Source organism: Convolutriloba macropyga, chromosome 15 (genome assembly GCF_964194025.1).
Source record: "Convolutriloba macropyga chromosome 15, txConMacr16.3, whole genome shotgun sequence".
NCBI lineage: Eukaryota > Metazoa > Xenacoelomorpha > Acoela > Convolutidae > Convolutriloba > Convolutriloba macropyga.
Window position 1 is genome coordinate 38,484,137 of NC_134482.1, and position 20,567 is coordinate 38,504,703.

The 20,567-nt window shown below is 36.6% G+C and overlaps 2 protein-coding genes across 2 annotated transcripts in view; both read right to left on the reverse strand.

Annotated features, from left to right (window-relative positions):
* LOC142353939 (ras-related protein Rab-18-B-like) overlaps positions 1–20,567 on the reverse strand; it is a 476,381-nt gene that overhangs the window by 380,864 nt on the left and 74,950 nt on the right. The gene's annotated exons all lie outside the window — the stretch shown is intronic.
* Positions 633–19,669, reverse strand: LOC142354654 (uncharacterized). The gene is made up of 5 exons (XM_075406999.1): positions 18,921–19,669; positions 16,449–16,565; positions 14,408–14,753; positions 11,534–11,810; positions 633–2,112 (listed from the first exon to the last, which is right to left on the reverse strand). The coding sequence occupies exons 1-5, from the start codon at positions 19,524–19,526 to the stop codon at positions 1,206–1,208; spliced, it is 2,253 nt and encodes a 750-aa protein (XP_075263114.1). The 5' UTR covers positions 19,527–19,669; the 3' UTR covers positions 633–1,205.

The window sequence follows — 20,567 nt, forward strand, 5'->3', positions numbered from 1 at the left end:
GCAGCTACGACAACTGGTTAGAAATCCGAGTTTTGATTTGATTGGACAATATACGTATCTTAAAATCTGTACAAATATTTCGCTTTTATTGATGTTAGAGAGTTCCTAAGAAGGGCGAAGGATAAGAACGCTTTCATAAAACAACATCAACTTGATCATTATTTCTCCGAAAGGAAAATGAACCTTCATTGAGGAAAACTTCCAATACCGAATTGGTTTGCTTATTATCCCATTATCTTTTATGCAAAATTTCTCTTCAAAAGACCAAGTGAGCATGCTAATACGTTCTTTTGCGGGTCTATCAAATAGAACGCACAGAAATAACCGCCAGCCTGCATTTGAAAGGCAATATACTGGATAGAAAGTAAAATGGGTTGTCATTTTCGTGTGTGCTGGATGTGGTGTTTCTTGGGGTTCAATTAAAAATCATTTGAGATTTTATTCACCGCCCTGAATAATCAGATAAAAAATCCAGAGTGTCGGATTATCGACTCAGATTATACTTTTCCTATATAGAGTCCCAGATTTTAATACTTGCAAAGTGCGCGTTTCAAATAAAGTTGCGCACCTCTGCTAACGTCACTTCGAAACTCTGACTTATATCTCGGACCCATTTTTGGTTCTCGATTATTGCAAAATTTTCAGTGATCACGTCGGTCTCAAATAACTTTAATGATCGTAAAACGTTTAATTATTGGTCTTCAAAAATGCCCACCGTTTCTATTTAAATTTAAATCTTAACAATTAGGTCGGGAAATGCGCAATAGATGGAACGACAGGAAACGGCCTTATTAATTGAAAGTCAGTTCAACCCGTTGACTGCCGTTCGATTTGCCGGTCCGTCTTAGAATTGTAAAGTAAGATAAACGGTAGTCACAAAACAAGATAGAAATATCTGCTATAAAAAGTTAAAATTTCAGGATTACACTGAACGCGCCCATTCAAGCTGTATTTTCACAACAGTGAAAGCGTTCACTTTTAAGATTAGATATTTACACAGTTTTCATGGAAGCATCAATATTCACCGATGTTATATCGGGTTACAGACATGACCTGAAAGTTTCCAACGAAATAAGCTATGGGGTCGTTGAGATTAGTCGTCGTTGATTATAGTTCGCCCAAAACTGAGAAAAGGCTGAAAACTCACAAACATCGAGAAACTTCGAAACCGTGAATTGATCAACTTGTTTCCTGGTTTCAAAGATCTACCAATAGGGATGCCCCTGGTCCAGTAACGTGTTTGCTCTCCAGTACGAAAACAAGGTTGAATTCGGATCAACCGGCTCATGATTGGTCGGACTAGCTAGCACCGAAACATTAGTTCGACTGGACACGATTGAATAGTTCACACCATTATTGCTGTCCCAGTGTTCCAAACCATCGTGAGCAAAACAGACGCAAAACTCAATTCTATGATGGTCGTACCAAGACATCGGAATTTCAGCTTGAAATCGGAACGTGTCATAAATAGACGCCCCCGCAGACCCACTAGGAATATACGCACAGACAATATCCGAAGAACTGTTCCATGAATTGAAAGTTATCCTCACAAAAACCTTCTTTTCAAAGCAAATGTTCTTCACTTTAATAGTTCCTGAGATTAAACGAGAGCCCTGTATATCGACGTTTTCCAAACTGACAAATTTTTGATCCAAACACTGTCTGAATTTCAAGTAGTCAGCCGCCGGCTGATCGAAGGCGCATTTAAACAAGGGTTTTATTTCCTGGCCAGACTTCTTACTCAATGATGCACTCAATTTCGATTCTTCGCTTTTAATTTTGTCCAGCAATTCTTGCGCTTCGTCGAATTGTTTAACTTTGACTAACGGCATTCCAGCGCTGTCGAGAAACCGAACACTTTTGTTGCTTTTGCGATGTTCAGCTGATATTTTCAGAGTTTGGTGTATCTTTAAAATGCTTTTCTTGGTTGCCTTAGCACCCTCATTACTATCGTGTGACTCGGCTGAGTTTCGTTTGTCTGTTTTGTCGGATGACAATAAATGTGGCTGTGACTTTAGCTCCGGTTTTCGCTGTGTGTTACGATTTAAAGCTTCTTCTAAATTCTTGAGTTTTTCTATGAGTGAAGATCTCTCGGAAAAGCTTTCAAAAGAGCTAAAAACAAAAGTCTGGGATAAATCACTACTCAAATATTAGCCAGTGATGTTGTCTTTAAGTTTTAGTGATCATCTGATGAGCTAAATTTGAGATAGCCTCTGAAATACGAACTAGAGATATTAATTTTATCATACTTCAAAAAATCAGTATTTTTGAATTAAAAATTTAAATTTTCAAATAAAATTTGCACCACAATTTTTGTATAATATCGAAAAAACACCCCGAAACAGTACGCGTTGATTTTTGGAAAGCTAAGCATATTTTCTAGACTATCCCTTTAGCTTTAACCTTATGTAATAGGGGAAAAACTATGTCAGCTCGGCATTTTATTGCTTAAACTTCGAACCCTACCACCAAGGCTCAAATTTCGTTCCAGGAAGACTTCGCCGGTCTCTTCTGAGAAGCTTAAAGTTACACAGGAAAAATTGAAATTTTTCTTTGATGAAATAAAGATAATTCATTGCAAGCGCAATTCAATACAAACGGCGTTAAAAATCCTTCGGGCTTAAAAAGTTTACTATTGCCAAAAAATGTTGCGCTCTCAAAAAGCACAAAAGTTTCAGAACAAGTTTCAAACAAAAATCAGCGCAATTATTTTCAATTACACGTTCACTCAGAGAACATAGCCGGAACATTGACAGACCACAATAGCAAAATTAACCGCTGACACTCCATAGTTTAGAAAAATCAAGAAGACTAAAGAAGAAATGCGATTAAAAATATGAGACTCCGATTTCAAATTATCCTTACTTTCAAAATCGAATTTCAAACACTAATGTCCTCAAGAAACATAGCCGTATATACTGAACGGCAAAAGTAAGAAAGAAATAAGAAGTCGATGACCCTAATTTGGCTCTATCTCAACCCAGACCGGCAAATGAAATGCCTTATTTTTGCAAAGCAAACGCGCATTTGGAAAGGGCAACGAAAGCAAGCTCGAAGAACTTTTTACAGATGAAAATACTTTTTTCTTAGCACAAACGACCGCATAATTTGGGCTTATCGTATGACAGGTTAACGGTTTGCAGATTATGCAGTTATTGAGCACGATGGAAGGAAATGAAAAGGGGGTAATGGTATGTGGTGGCCCATTTGGTTACAATTTCGATTTACTCTTTCTTGCAAACTGAATTGATGGGGTGTAGGAAAGAAACCCTCACGGAAAAAAAACCCGGCTGATTTTAATAGGAAATAAGCCCCCACGGAAATAAACCCCTAAGTAAAAAACCATTTTATCCTTGAAAGAAAGAAAATGAGATTGAAATGAAAATCATCAAAACCAAAACATAAACACGCACGCCTAAAAAAATTCACGTGATTTTTACACAGGTATTCACGCATTAACTTTATAAATTATGCGTTTCAGTGTCACCAATGGGATATCAATCAGTCAGTTTTTTTGAAAGATTTCATTTTTAGGCCTCTATAAAAAAATGAGGTTCACACTCAGAAGAAGGGGGTAAAAGAGGTGGGCCTCCCTAGAAACCTACCCCTGACTAAAGAATAGTACCGTCTAAACCACATTTTTAATATTTCATATTTGTGCTTCGTAAGGGCAGTCAATAAGGGACAGTTCTTAAAGGGTTGACAACCCAACCTCCGTGCTATGGTACCTAACCACAGTCATGGTGCTGCCTCTTGCCCTACGGTGCGGGAGGAGACAACCACCGTTCAGGTAATAGGAAGAGTTTTGGTGGTGGATAAATTGAGCAAACCAAAATTTATGCCTATTTAGCTGGTTTTAGTTCAACCGTTTAGCACGTGTTCTATCAAATGCGTCTACATACAATCGACAGCAATCATTTTGTTATCTTAATCCATTTAGTGTGACATTATTGCAAAAAAATTTCAAACCAAGCTCATTCTCTAACTTATCAAACTTGAAATCAACAACTGAAGTTCCAATTAATGGTAACCCTCTGAATTTCACAAATTGGGTTACATTAAAACCAACAAAGGAGGAACAAAGCTTATATATCTAGTTTCGCTTACATTAAAAAGGAGACTCAAAAATTGCACTAATTGGGATTGCGAATTAAGAAGAAACAAAGCACAAAGTAAGCACCAAATTTGGACATTTAATGACCAAGTTATTCAGCAATCGTCCTACCAACATACGCACGCACCCGACACCAAGCTAATTTAGGTTTACAAAATTAACAACCGGATTAAAGTGGACGCAATTGTACAAAAATGTGCTTCAGCTCAACTCATCTATCGAACAATGTTCTAACCGCCAGCGCCGATTGCGCAATTCAAATGTCTACAATTTCGCACATCAAAAGACGTATCCGCCAAAGACGTATTAAACAACAACAGAGAGGATCGGGGCCAATTCCAAAGACGGACGACTTTGAAATTCCCGAGAAATACTACTACAAAGGGGATGATTTCCTCTTTGAAGACAAAAATGTTCAGCAGTCAGAAAAGGTTTCTGGTCTTTGGAAAAGAATACAATTTGCAATTGCTCAGCGACAACAAAGAATGGTCTGTTGATGGAACTTTCAAAAGCTGTCCCGACAACTTCTATCAGATTTTAACTGTGCATTGCCTCGACAATAGATAATAGTCCTATGCATATATGCTCTGTTGCCAGACAAAAAACAGCACACATATAAGGCATTTTGGAAAAACTTAAAAGACAGTTTATCACACGCCGACATAATAATGATGGACTTTGAGTCTGCCTCAATAAATGACGCAACGGAAGTCTTCCCCAATACTGAACTTGTTGGATACTTTTCGTTTCTGTCAATCTCTATATAGAAAAGTAGTTAAGTTGAGCTTCTCTGTCAAATATCGGGAGGACAAAAATTTCAGCTTAAGTATCCGTATGTTTGCAGCACTTGCGTTTTCGCGCCCCGAACATACTGAATCTTGGTTCAAAATGCTCCAATTGTCGCTGTCAGAATTTTAAGCTCGCGATTTTGTTGACTATTTTGAGGAAGTATCTCGGCCGACTAAACAGGAATGGGACTGGAGGAAAACTACGCTTTCATCTCACAATGTAGAATGTCTATCAACGAACGATTGATCACCTACCGAGGATCAACAATACTATGGAAGATTTTCATAGAGGTTTTGAATCGATGCTGCAAACGAACAAACCCGATGTTTGGAAATTTTTGGAGGCGATAAACAGAAAACAAGCGCTTCATGAGTTTACCGTGACACAACAAAAAGTGGGTAAGCAGGTAGTGAAAGAAAATGAAAATTATGGCAGAATAAAACGAATAGTTTGTGCTGCACACGAATATCAACAATTAGAAAATTTGCGAGCAATTGCTTCAAACATGTTATTTTGAGAAACTGTTCCAATCTTTTGCTTTTTATCTGTGTAATTGTGTTAGAATCTGTGTAATTGTAAATATAATTCACTTAGTTAATCTGTAAATTTAATTTGATTGAGTTTACATCTCTTTGAGTCAAGTTGGGATTTATTTCCCTGGGGGTTTCTTCATTGGGGGTTTCTTTCTGTGGGTTTTTTCCTATCTAATTTTGGGTGGGTTTTTTCCGAAACCGGAAATGATAATACTCTAGAGATCATTGATGCCTTTGTGCCTTTCATGGATACTTATGACGATGCATGGATTTTTCAGCATGATAATCTTTGACCTCACTCCGCCGCGCGGACATCCACTTGTCTTCAAGAAAACACTGTTATCGAGCTACCGTGGACTAATTATTATCCAGATCTCCACCAAGTGATCATTTATGGGACCCAATCTAAGGCAAAAGTAGAAAAAAAATTACCCCAAGCAAGAAAATGTTTGTCAAGTTAGTATTCTCGAGCATGACCCAGGAGTATTTTCATGAAAATGTCAGTAGAATATCAAAACTCGCACTTCGACAGAAGAGATACAAAATCTTCAATTTTCATCTCGTAGGGACCATTAACAGAAAATGAAAGTATCGCTATCAGCTGGAAACACTAATCTGCTCAAGTATCGTAAACATTTCAATTTAAACCCCCTGAGGTTACTTAACTAAGACGACAAAGTTTAAAGTTTCCAAGTTGACTTGCTCATATTAGCAAATGACAACTAGTTAAGCTAGCCGACAAAACATCAGTATCAAATGAGAGAGCAAATATGGCCACAGAGCTTAAGAATTTTGTTTATGTGACAAAGTATTAAAAGCTAGTTTTGCAAGCTCACGGCTTGTCGTTAGAGAAATGCTGATCTCAAAACAAAAATTAGTGAGACTGAGGACAACTACTTTTGACGTCTTCTTTTAAGGATCGAAATCATAGTGCCTGTTCCAAAAACTAAAAACTATAACCAGAAACAACCACACCCCCCACGCGCCGACAAATTTCATGTCAACAACTATTACGAACGAACAATGGTTTGTATGGGCTAAAAATCAGAGGGATATCCATTACAATACGACTATAAAAGCTTCACCAACTATAGGAGGTCATCTTCTTCCAGGGTCAGTTCCTAATATAACATTAGATATAATTTGCGGTTGCACTTAAATTTAACTTCAAATTAGACTTCTGCAATATTTTTAACAAGCTAATTAGAACATTAAATCCCAGTAATTATCACAACTGTTACAATTATGGACAATACAATATAGACAAACATAACCGACTAACGTCGGGCGAATTGCTCTCAAACGACCGGCGAGTGGTTGGCTTCGTCAGTAGCTAGCCACAGTTTATTGAAGCTAGCGCTAGCTTGATTTGACTCTTCAACTTTGGTTTTCTAGCTTTGTTAGTAAACAAATCAAATAGAAAACTGATAACTAAAAAATTTGCAAAATATTGCAAAATTTAAAAGAAAAGTTTCCAGATTTCGCAGTGAAAATATTCAAATAAATTTTTCTCTAAAAAATAGCAAATTTTGAAAACAAAAAATAGCAAATTTTAACAAAATCTTGCTAAAATTCAAGATATTAAAATCTTCAAAAAATTCTCTTTGTCTCAAGATACTATCCTGTATCCCTATTTCAAGCTTTAATTAATTTTACTGGCTCAAAAACATCCACACACTTGGAACATGATCATAATTTTTCAATTAAAAAAAAACTAAATTTTATCAAAAAAGTGCTAAAGCTGGAGTCATTTAAATATTGATAACAATTCCATGAATCTAGAAACTTTTCGACAGCTTTTCATGAAGCCTTGGAGGAGGTCCCTAGGACCCTGGTGACGGAAAAAAAAGATTTAAAAAAAAACTCGAAAAAGATTCAAAAAAACTTTAAATTGCAAATAATTTTAAAAATTGCTGGTCTTAAAATATTGAAAAACCTTCCATTACATCTAGAAGCTATGCAGTAACCTAAACTCTGTTATGTGGCTGTTGAGGTTGGCGAAACCAAGAAAAACACAAAAATTTCAAAACTTGAAAAATTTAGAAGTTGCAAAAAAAAACTGCTATAATTTGTGATAAAAGTTGTAACTAAATCATGGCCAACGAACATTTTTCAGTAACTCATTATCAAACCCTAACGGAGATTTTCTTTTAGCACGAAAAACATGAATAAATGACACTAATGACAAAAACTGAAAATAGCGATAATAAACTGACAATAAATGTTTAAAAAAAATTTAAAAATTGCAAGTTTTGTCAGAAAAAATGCTGAAATTCGTGGTGTTGAAATCTGGAAAAGCAATTCATTACATTAAGAAATTATGCAATACCTACTTTTGAACCCTAGAGGAGGTTTCTCGAGTCTGGAGAAACTTAAAAACCAACAAAATACTGAAAAAATGCAAGTTTTTCAAAAACGAAAAAAATGCAAGTTTTTTTTAAAAGAAATTGAAAAAATTGTCATATTAAAAAATTGAAAGCTACTTCATGGCCAACAAAATTGTTTCAGTAGCTTATTATCAAACCCTTAAGGACGTTTTTTTGCCTTGTTTCCGGAAAGAAGTGGATAATAAAAAATAAATGTCAAAAAAATTGGAAAAATCTGCACGTTTTGTCAAAAAAGGCTAAAATTCGTAATGTTAAAATGTTGAAACCATTCCACTACCACTAGAAACAATGTAGTAACCTAATATAAAACCCTAGAGGATGTTTCGTGGCACCTAGGGCTGAAAAAACACAAAAAATGACAAAAATTTTCAAAAAACTTGAAAACATTTGTGAAAATTAGTAACATACCCGGCAGATTGCCGGAAAATAGCCGCCGTTGATTCAAATAAGCATGATTGGGACTGAAAAAAATAGAAGATATTGAAAAAAAAAGATTTTTGTACAAAAACATTTTTTAAGTCCAATTTATTTTGTTGACATTTCGTAGTTGAACATAACGTACTTCTGTTTCTTAGAGAGAGGCTACAGGGGCTACTATCAATACCAATGAACATTAGAGATGGTAACTAAGACTTATAGGAACGAGGTTCAAATAGCGGGCATCTAAAATTGGGCTTTATGGGTTTATCCCGTTTCTACTTCTGACTTCAATTTTTTATACTGACTCTGTTCATTTTGAATTGCTTTGCTGAGCAACTGATGTTCAAAATCACTTTTAGCAGAATGAGAGAAGAGAGAAACTAGCCTAGAGAAGTCAAAAAGATATCACGCAAAATGTTGAAAAAGCGGCAAAATGAGGTAAAGCGAAACATTTTTTTATTCGACGAAGTAAAAAAAAATAGGAGCGCTATAATAGCCGGCTAAGATGAGGGCGGCTATTAATAAAATTGCGTGCTTTTAGCGATCGGTTGTTCGTCAGTAGCCACGGGAGGCAGGTGGGCTGTACACTGGGGATCTGATGGGGAGGGGTGGGCAACAGTGGGGTGGGGGGCAACAGCGCGGTGGGGGTGGGGCAATAAGGGGGGGGGGGGGTCAACAGTGGGGGTGTCGTCAACCTCTAACAACTGCCCTTCACCATAGGTATAAGTCTCCAAAACCGTTTGAGCTGAAACAGAGCTGAAAAGCTCTAAGAGCACTTAATGCCCCCTTTGGGCGCTACCTGTTTATCCCGTTTTTGAGAACGAAAAGTCAAAGCGTCAGACGAAAAATCGGTCAAGCGAAAAATCGCATAAAAAAGACCGACAGGACTAATATAATTGCTACAAACTTCGTTTGAGAGCAATTAAACATAGCTACCGTAGACCAATTATTCTCCAGATCACAACTCAAGTGAGCATTTATGGGAGCCAATATGAAACAAAATTTAAAAAATTAACCCCCAGCATGACAATAATTGTCAACCGAATACGCAGTAAAATTCTGGAAAATTTATCCTCAAACGGCGATCACAACAATTATTCAGTCGACAGCTCGTCGAATTCGTACATGTCTAATTTATTTTTGCCGTTCAGTACAATTTTTCAGCTTGGGTTACCTTGACTAAATTCAGAGTTTACCCTCTGAATTTAAATTTGATAATTTTCTGCAATAATAAATTCAGATTGCTTTTGAATCTATAGCGATAGCTCAATCGTAAAAAACAGTTTCATACGAAAAAAATTGCATCATCACAGGCTTTAAACGTTTTCGGGGCTGTTCGTAAAATGCTTCTAAAAGCACGCACTGTCATTTTTTTGAACAACAACTCAACTAGATTTTTGCTCGTGATTATTTACAATATCTACTTCCACGGTTTTCTCACTCCTTAAAAATTAGAGTGAATAATTTCATTCGACAAAACGACTCGTTTTTTGCTCCACTTTTTGCTTCGGCGCGACCAAAGGCAAATGCATGAACAGAATCTTATGAAAAAATAAATATTCCTGATGCAATTCAAATTTTTTGAATTCTTAAAACGCCAATAGCAACTCCAATTAAAACTTCGTTTAAAAAATTGATACCTAGTCTCATTATTGGACTTCGAAAAAGATTTACATAAACAAGGGGCCGATTTTGCAACAGTATATGGAATTTTTAGAGCTCAAAAGATGATCCCTAACCCTATAAAAAGCTGTTTCTGAGTGGATCAACACTTGCATTTAGGTTTCAAACTTTTTGACACCTGTTTCTGCAAATAGAACTTAAAACGATGGTCATAGCCAGGCTCAGACTATTCAACTTATGCTTCGCTTAGAGAAAACTTCAAATCAGATTGGTTTCCAAATGCTCGAAAGACTATAGTTTTGAAATTTTGAATTACCCCTTTTGTTACAGATACAGCCAAAAATTAAAGACATTTTTTGCATGACCTAAAAAAAAGCTACATACTCCCTATGACGGAGTTTTTTTAACAAAAAATCAGCAATGTAAGGCCAGAGATAATACCAAGAACAATTTTCAAGAAAATGTTAGAGGAATGTCGGAACTAGCACTGCGACGGCAGAGATACATAAGCCTTAATTTTCATCTCGTAAAGAGGATAAATAAAATGCACTCACCGTATCAACACGAAACACTAGTCTGCTCAAGCATGCTATAAGATATCAATCAAAACCTTACGGTAACTTAACTAAGACAACAAAGTTTCCCAAGTTGACTTGCTCGTATGAACAAACAACAACTAGCTAACCTATCAGACAAAATATTAGTATCAAATGAGACAGCAAATTTGACCACAAAGCTTAGTAATTTTGTTTATTCGACAAATTAGAAAAAACTAGCTTTGAAAGTTTCCGTCATGTCGTTACAGAATGCCAGTTAATATAAAATAAAAAAAATAAGTGAGAATAAGAACTACTTTTGACGTCTTCCTTCAGTAATTAGCACCATAATGCCTCTACAGTATAAGTTCCAAAAAGGCAATAATGGTAACCAGCAACAGCACCCCTTTGAGACAAAATTCATGTGAACAAGCTGAGGTTTTCGCGAACGCTATGGTTTGAATGCGCTAAAAATAGGAGGGATAATCCATTACAATTTGACTATAAAGAACACCAAACAATATAAATTCTGTCTCAAAAATGCTGACCAAAATTTACTAATTCCGTGTGTGTAATTTTACTGCTGTTTCGCCATCATACTTCAATTTTGTCTTTGCTTTGGTGTGCTAATGTGCTTGCTGTGATTAAAAATATTCATTAATTACTAATCTTTGTTATCAAACTTTGATTCGGAATCAAGTTTTTGCTCATTAAAAGTTCAAATAAGGAAGTGTTTGTTTTGTTGAAGATTTCTTCATTCTTCCCAATCGCTCTCTTTTTCTTTCGGTCTTTTTCCTTAAATTTCAGAATTCTTCTCTTTTCAATCTTCACTGAACTCTTGAAAATTATTTATGTTCTCCCCGCTCATTGGGTGAGACAGTACTTATAAAAGCGAAGGTCCCCTCTCATTGGGTGACACCTCTAAAATCACTCCACTGTTCACAATGATTGCCCAAAAAAGAATTTGCCCAAAAACATAAAGAACACAGCGGTCAATGATTTTTTGTTTATTTTTGATTTTTTTAATGTTATTTTGCTTTTATAAAATGCCCCAAAAATTGGCGACCAGCTCAATGCAGCACGCTAACACTTTACAACCCGAATGGGCGCCAAATATTCAAAATTTCATACCTATGCGACGTTTCGGACTCTGATATACTTGAATCGACATCTACTAAACTGGCCCTCTGCAAGCCGGTTTGATTGACAACGTGATGGTTGAACAGATCGCTATTACTCCTCGCGGGATCCAACGCTAGACATTCTTCGAAGAATGTTGGATCTAGCATAGCCGAGTTCTCTATTTCGGCTACCTCCACCGGATCACATGAAGATTGAGGGGTCACGAGAAATAGTCCACCAGGACTGGACTTTCCCCCCGATGATTCCCATTCCAATTCTGGAGACCCTGAGACAAATACAAACATGTTTTTTAATATTTCGCTTTGATGCGTTCAATTACATTTACAGCAAATGCCTTTCCACTAGCTTCTGTTTAAAAACTAATACACAACTTCCCTCGTCTCGGCTACCATCAGGATACTCAATCAATATCATCTATTGTCTCAACCAGTTTTGCCCCCTGGTAATCATACCCCACAGATTGCCGAAAAATAGCCGCCGTTGATTCCCATAACCACGATTGGGATTGAAAGAATAGAAAATAATGAAAAAAAAAATGTTCGTAGAAAAACATTTCAAAACTATTTTGATGTCATTTCGTAGTTGAACAAACTCCTGTTCCTGAGGATACAGGGACTAGTATCAATAATCAAATTTCAAAACCAAAAATTGAGACAAGCCGCACGTGAAAAACATTTTGCTCGCTTACAGGTTTTTTTCACAGCTCAATTTGTCGCTCCCTCAAAAACACCGGTATGAACAAAAACACAATATCTTTTCGCTAAACCCAATATCTTTTCGCAGCAGAAAAATCCCGGAAACGACTCGAAGATATCTTCGCCAAAAAGCAGCCCGTCGAATGACTATTTTCTGATGGCCGTGAGCATCAAAGAAGAGAAAATACTCTTAATTGAAATCAAAGAAACTTTAACTAAAAAGTAACTGAAGCCAAATAAAATACAAAAATTCATTCACGTTTTCATTTTATATAAGTACAAACAAAAAAATAACATTATTTGAAACGATTGAGACATCTCCATTGCTCAAATAAACTCGGACAAGCCAAAATAAGCACAAAAACATCTCTGATATTGAAATAAAGCGAAAAACTGTACAAGAAATTCAGAAGAATTTTAACCATTTTTTGACAAAATTCAAAGAAGAAAATGACTTGATACCAAACAATCGGTATTTAACTTGAGATAGAAACTATCCACGAGCATTAAGCTTAAATTCAGTAACAAGTAAAAGCAACAAAACACAAAACGGAGAATTAGCGGAAAACCTCAAAAACGGAAAACTACTCGAAAACGACACAAAACGGGCCTCTAATGACTCAAAAACGGAATATTAGTTGAAAACCTCAAAATTAGCGTAAAACTACCTTTAACTACCGAAAGCCTTTGAAACACTATCAAAACAACCTAAAGATTATAACTATAATCTAAAATAATCTGTTAGAAACTTATTTTAATTGGAAAAGCCGCAAGTTGTTAACAGCGAAAATTTTTTTCACATCTATATTTCTCGCTCTGTTTGAACAGAAGGCAAGAACAAAAGAAATTCTCTTTTTAAATTGGTTCACTGAGACAACTTTTTTAAACTTTATTCATTCCCTGAAGTTCCTGTTTTCTTGCTCGCCCATTTATCAAAAAAAATCTCCGGGATATTACCGGAAAACGGCCGCTTGTGTCCCTCCAAGAATTGAAACAAATAAAGAAATAGACAGATTAACCACCAGTCCTTTGATAGACCACTAGAATTTTTGGTTAGATTCGGACGGAAGTTCATAAAGACAACAAAAACGATTAGACAATAAAAACAATTAGATCGATACACTTAACCCCTAATAGCAGCATCAGAGACCTGTCTCCAACGAGATATGATAGGACATCATAAAGATGATAGGACATCATAAAGTACAACACATACTTGCAGAACTCAAGAATTCACTTAACATTTTTGAGAAAAAATAGTGTCAAAGTCATGAAAACCACTACCTATTAACTCGAGCCATTAAAGAGGTTCTTTTAAGCCTCAATAGCAATCAATCAGACCTGTCATTGATGATATTAAGTGATAAGACAACATATAATTAAAAAAAGAGGCAAGATCTAAAATTCACTAATATTTTATGGTAACAAATAGTGGCAAAGTCATAAAAAGTGTTAGCTGCCCCTTAATCAATTCAAGCATATGCAAATAGGCACAATTAGAACACACAAGTACCGTCTAAAAGGACTGAAGGCGAGGAAACTCTGAAAACAGAAGTCAAATTATTGCACCTGAAAAAACTATCTCAAAAACCGCCAAATTGTTCAAACACCAATTTCTCACTCCACTTTAAAGGTGTTTTGAAAGAAGTCACGAATCAAACCTACTCGATTTTTCGCTCCCTTTACTATTACAGTTTGACCAAAATTACCACTCTAATTTGACTTTTCGCTGACGTGAAAAAGCCGAAAAAAGCGTGAATAGATCTTAAAAAACAGCCGGTAGATAACCAGAATAGCAGCGAAAGAATAGACTTGCGTGCCGTATAATAGAGACAGAAACAACTAAAGATCTAAATTGAAAAATAGGCGACGCCTCTCAAAAAGCTAGGTAAAAACATTCAGCGAAAGCTTGTTAACATTCAGTCCGCAAAAGCCTTTTATTAGGGACCTGTACCTGTACTGCACATATGAGTTCCTTTGACCTTAAACTAATTGAAATTAAACTCAAATTTTAAAGTGCAAAAGTCATTTTATAAAGTGAGGTAAGTCGAGTCTAAAAAAGGACTTCTCTAATACTCCTCTTCGAGTCGTAAAAAACAGAAGCTCTCTAATATCTGACTGAGAAGATGAGGGCGGCAATTAATAATCTGAATCAAAGTAATTATACCGCTGCACGAGTCCGAACCATTTGCAACCTCGTTTTCCTTCGAGATTCCGTTTATATGACATCTGCTATTTGTGTCCGTAGTTTGTTCATCGACGTCATCAAGTTTTTGTTTCTTGCCGTCATCGCAGGGAGGAACTTCAATTTCATGCTCGGCAGAATCCGAGAAGAGTTCCTTCCTCCACGTTGTGCTACTGGCCGATATTCTGGTCTCATTGTTGATGACGACAGGTGGCCAGTAGCGTACTGATACTTTGTCATCTGCAAAGGTGACTGTGGTTGCCAGGATATTATTGCAGCAGCCATTGACACCACTCGAAGAGCCGGCTTCAATGGTAAGTGTAGAATCCTGAAATAACTCAACCAGTTCCAAAATTAGAATCACGAAAAAACAGACATAGTTGTATGGATCCACAATGGGCAGCTGGAATGCATGTAATAAAATCTTAACGTCTCCTAGCTTCAAATTCAAAAGATTTTTTTTTATGTTAATTTAAATGCCGGCGATTTTGTCTTTTTAAAACACTGATTCTTTTACTTGAGTAACTGAGCGGTAGTTTGTTTTAAAACGAAAGAAATGTGTCATCAACGGGGGGCTACAATTATGTCCAACTGGGGGCACTCCGCAAAAAAATGTTTTCGACCGTTGTTGGGTTTTGAGCTGATTGTAAAAACGACCAGGATATTGGAAAGAGACGGGACCCCATCAGGCACTTTAACAATTTTTACTTTGCTTCTGATCCACTACTCAATCTTGGATATCCACTACCAAAAAACTTGGCCCTCCTAGATAAAAAAACAGAAGCAAATCAGAATCAATTTTGACAACAAAAAAAAACAAACATCATCATATGGCCAATTAGGGCTTCACTCCAAGTCGTTTCCCGACCCCTATAAATATCATTTAGCAATGCTGCCTTAATTATGCCGCAGAGAATTTCAAACTTCGATTGAGCATGTTCGATCAGCAATCGATAGTAATTGTGTACACTGGAAATAATACTAACTTTGTATTGCCTGGGGCATGCTTTCAAAGAGAATGGAAAAGTGATGTTGACAACCAAGCGAGGTTTTATTTCTATAGTTAATATTGTACTTCAAAATTGAGAAGAAACAAAGATAGTCTCGGGGATGTACTAACCTCCCAGGCACGCATTCATCTACAAAATTAGAAGACAAGACGTAACCGACTAAAGTTGGAAATTGATCAGATGGGAGTTGGCTTTGACATTGGCTAGCCTACGCTTATGGAGGCTAGCCATAATGGTTGAGGATAAAAAATTCGGGGGGGGGGGGTCTGAATTTATCAAAATCACCCGTCACTTGATTTGCCTCCTGAAGCGCTCCTCAGCATATTACCTGGACTACACATCTAGCACCTACTAAGATCATCCCTTTTTTCTATAAAACGAACCAAAATTCAAACCGATCAAGTGATCGAAAGATCAATCTAGAACTACTAACTGCTTCAGATTTCGTCCGAGAGAAATTTAAAAAATCCACACGCGTCGCAAAAGTTTTTTCTTAGAAACTTTCTGCAATAAAAATAGTGGATTTTGTGGCGTTAATAATTGACTGATCATATATAAGCAAATAATATTTGACATCTGGTAGGTGCACGTGCTTGACGATTCTAATGATAATCCAATAACGTCGGGTTAATTGCTCTTCTAGGGCAGACCCCGTTTACCAAACTTCCCAAATGACCCCAAAATTTAAAAATATATACCATTTCAGTAGTTTTGGTGAAACGTTTACTTAGAGACTAGTACAAATCTGAGGGGATTGAACAGAGATATTATGCCCTCGGGCTTTAGCGGTTGATCTTTTTCTAAGAACGATAAGTCAAATGGTCAGACGAAAAATTGCACTAAAGAAGACCGAGTAGGATCTAAAATTCTTCAAACTTTGAGAGTTATGAACTAATATCAGTACAAAAACGCACTTTAGCTTGTTTGAATCGCACAGACTTATTAAAACAAAAATTTTGGCCAACAAAGCGATTCGAGAAGATTTGCAAATACTGATGATGTTTACTACTAACCTTGACAATCTCAGTTGATGGGGAGGGCGAGTCTTGGCTTGAGAGAAATGTGGGTTCACCCGAACAGAAGGCACACTCTTCACCCGCACTCACTGTCGATTCGCTCGATCTCCGCTCCTAAAAACACATCTTCAAAATTTACAAATTTCAAACTAACGTCGCTATACCGCTTGAATCAATTTTTCAACGGCTTTTCACTCATTTATTTTTCGAAAGATTATCTCCATGAGTAGAAAGGTTTTAAAAATTATTTGCTCCGACCATAAAATAATATCAATCTTTTAAAGTAATTTCTAAATGACTCCCGATCTATACGGTCATTCATCGGAAACCATTTAACATGCTGATGAAAACTTATCAAAATTTCAAAAATTAATGAATTCGTACCTACTTAAATTACTTATCAATTAACCCGCAAAAGCTTAACTGGTGTTTGCCTTAAATTTTTTAAAACCACCTCTCGTTTCCATTACAATAGTTGCAGAACTTATATTATCTTTTTCACCACAATTTATCCCCACTAATAAGTTATTTTATCGCCAAGTTATGCACGTGTTGTTATCGTAACGAGAGTTGATCAAAAAAGTTTAAGGCAAATATCAGACCCCCACCCTCCCCCCCCCCCTTACAGAGCAAACCATTATGTAAAAATATGGCACGTCCGTCTGGGGGTGCAAATGATATGCACCCACAAAGCTGGGGGGTGGGACAAACGGAGAAGATCCAAAATGACAAACATTACTTAAACTAGCCAACAAGTTGAGCCAGTGCTACTTGATGGAATAACATCAATTCATCTGAAACAGATTTTGAAAAATATCAAATACTGGACAAAAGCGAATATAAGTAGGAACCATGCAAGATCATCAATGTTAAAAATTTTGTACAGGTAGGCAAAAGATATCAACTTAACGAAAATCAACTGTGCAAACTTACAAAAAAAAGGAAACGACACCCTGCGATTATTAAATTTGTCGACAAAAAGTCGACATTTCGAGGGGGTGGGCGCAGTTGCAGGCCATTGTGCGGGGTTACGGAAGGAATAAGGTGGAATGCGTGGTTAAGTGGAGGGCGGGGATGGGGTAAGTGGGAGTTTAGATCTCAAACAGTTTCGGGGCATCGTATACTTAGATTCTAGTAAGTCGCAAGGATGTAAGCGAACTTAATGCCCTCCGCGTTTTATCTGTTTATCTAATTTTGAGGCCCAGAAAACCAAATCAGGCGAGAAGTTTCTTCTGAAAACTACACAAAAAATCGCACAAAAAGACAAGCAGGACTAAAATATTTGCTGACAACTTTGTTTGTGAGCAATTAAAATTAGGATCTGACTGATCGACCGAATTATCTCACCCGTTTTGATTCATTCTTTCCCCGGTCAAGAAATCACAGCAAAAAGAAAAAGTAAATACTTGTTAATATACCAAAACTGTAAGTTGTTGCCCAAGTTAATTATGACGTCAGAGCAATAGCGCTCTTTCAGCTACCTTCATAAATCAAACTATTTAAGGAGGCTCCCAATTCTCTCAGCAGATTCTTTCAGAACCAAATAGTGACACTTGCAAAATGGATTGCAACTGAACATAAAAATGAATAGAATAATATTCTGAAATCTTTTGAACCTCTGCGCTTTTGAAAAGTGAGTTTATAGGGCACCTAAATTTAGACAAATGCCAAAAAATTGACAAGAGATCAGGACGAAAAAGAAAAACGTACCCCTGTGCATGAATAATCTATTTTTAAGTTTAAAAAATCTGTTAATAGGTCTAAATTATTATATCATGCCGATACAGGTGAGCTAAAATGACAATTTGATTAAAAAAACAGCCACATGGGCTCTGAGCAGCATGCTTCCAAAATTCACTTTTACTCTTTGATGCATGATGTTTAGTCAAAAAAATCCTTATGAAAACCACAGTGAACAACTTTTTTATCAGCTCAAGAATTGCTTTCAAACAACTGGCGGGAGTTCGGCTTTGACAGTAGCTTGCTTAAGCTTAGGGAAGTTAGTCACAGTTGGTTGTTATGACGGGGGCAAGAAAACGGCGTGGGTTTTATAAAGTAGGGGGGTTCAGACCTTGAAACTCTGTCCACGCCATAAATCCCTCTCGGCAGCCTCAAAAAAAGTACAAAGACTGCTAAAGTTCAGAGATCTTCACAGGAATTTTACTACCTTCCAGTTTTACCAGTTTAAAAACTGCATCTATTGGACCTGAGTTACATTGGCCAGCAAGCTATCGACTCGGAACAAGATTTGAAGTCTTGATCAGTACCTATCCGCTGAGAAGCACGTCCCGCGCTAACACTTCAGTCCTGATCACATCTTAAAGTCTTGAGACTCGTGAATTCTTGGATGCGATTCGTCAAGATTTGTCTTGACCCAAAATTGAAATGTTCGCTGCTTCACAATTAATCATAAAGAGACACGTTCCAGAAATAATCGAACATTTTGAGCAAAATACAAGTTTTACTTACCAAAAAGGGTTTTACTATGGGTTGCATAGTTGGCAGTGAAACAGCAGTAGGAAATCGCCTTTGCTTCATGATTGCGAACTTTCTCAGGTTATTGCGGTTGCTATCACTCGATGAAACACTGTGTTCATGGCACGGTTCAATCGGCTTGATAGTAGAACTAACTAACGACTCCGAAAGCTCGTCGCCGTGTTTCTTCAAGCCATTGCAGTGCTTCTTAATCGTATCAGGACGCGAACTTGCCTGGAATAGAGGGTCGGAACTGGTCGTGCGGATATTTTTGACATCTTCGGGGGATCTGAGATAAATTACTGGATCTGAGCAACATACGTGCATGCATTGATCTGTTTCATTTTGAGGTATATGAGCAAGATTGTTTAAAAATGTTTTGGGACTGCAACTTTTACACGTTAAATCTTGGTTCGTTGCAGTCTCTTTAATGAAACTTTGGGTCTCCAACGAGCTGTGAGGTGACATGTCCATTAGTGTCTCGGGGCGAAAGGTTCTCTTCTTGCGGGTTAAGTTGGGTTTAGGGTAAATTTTGAGTAGTCTAGAGAAAGTTTTCCTTGTAGCGTTAACATCTGGTCGAGTGAAAATGCTACTGACCATTGCCGGACCCGACAACAATCAGCCAACCAGATCGTACCTCTCGGAGTTTTCCAGTTTTGTCATTTGTAATTGCATATTTTAGCCATTTTGTGACACTGATTTTGTTGTAAAGTTACTATAAACATTTTTACATCTGTAATGAGAACCTTGAAAATTAAAAAGTCGATAATTTATCAAAAAAGTGTCAATCAAATTTGCAAATTTCTAGAGAAAGAATGCGACCATTCAAACAGAGCTTATTACGAGATTAACCCCAGTTATAATAATTATAAACTGCTATTACATTGTTATAACTTGACCTGGTGATCAATTCAGACTTTATCATCTACAATCAAAATGAAACCTGAAGAACAAAATCGAAAGCTGAACCGAAAAGAGGTCAAATAAACACAACTATTATAATTGAGATCACGCTTTGCGTGAACAAACCTCTTCACAACCAGTCGAACTAAATGAACAAATTAATCAAAATTTGGATTAGTTTCAGTAGGTCTGTTCACCTTCATAATAAAGCGTACGTCTATTTTTGTATCGTTAATAAATCATATTTTTGTATCTTCATTAAAAAAATGTTTTGCTTTTCAGTTTTCAAGCAAAGCACTTGTCAATTATACGATTAGTCAGTCATTCAACAATAGCATTAAAATATAAAGTCGCACAGAATATATCAATTTCCAAGGCAAATACCATATAATGCTAATATTTATGTTCGTAAGGTAATCTTCAACAATTAGCTGCACTTTCTTCGTAATGGCTCAGTACTCTGCCTCTATTCATTTATTTTTGAAGTCGGCTAGCGTGTAATGGATCATAACCTCAGAAAGCTGAGTGATATAACAAAAGGAAAGGTGAAGCCTTGAACCCCTTAAACGAATGAAATTAATTTTCCCGATTTCTTAACCATAGCCGTAGCTGTCCTGCTTTTTCACCACTTATTTTTTTTTCAACCCTTAACAAATTAATCGCTATATTGCCAACACATAATTAATTACAACTTACATTGTTTCACCTCGATTTTAAGAATCGTATAAAATGGAGAAG

Coding starts and splice junctions, on each gene's coding strand:
- LOC142354654 (XM_075406999.1), bottom strand. CDS start 19,526: ATGGTCAGTAGCATTTTCACTCGACCAGATGTTAACGCTACAAGGAAA. Junction 16,566..18,920: donor CCATAGTAAAACCCTTTTTG/GTAAGTAAAACT, acceptor ATGTGTTTTTAG/GAGCGGAGATCGAGCGAATC. Junction 14,754..16,448: donor CATCAACTGAGATTGTCAAG/GTTAGTAGTAAA, acceptor GAGTTATTTCAG/GATTCTACACTTACCATTGA.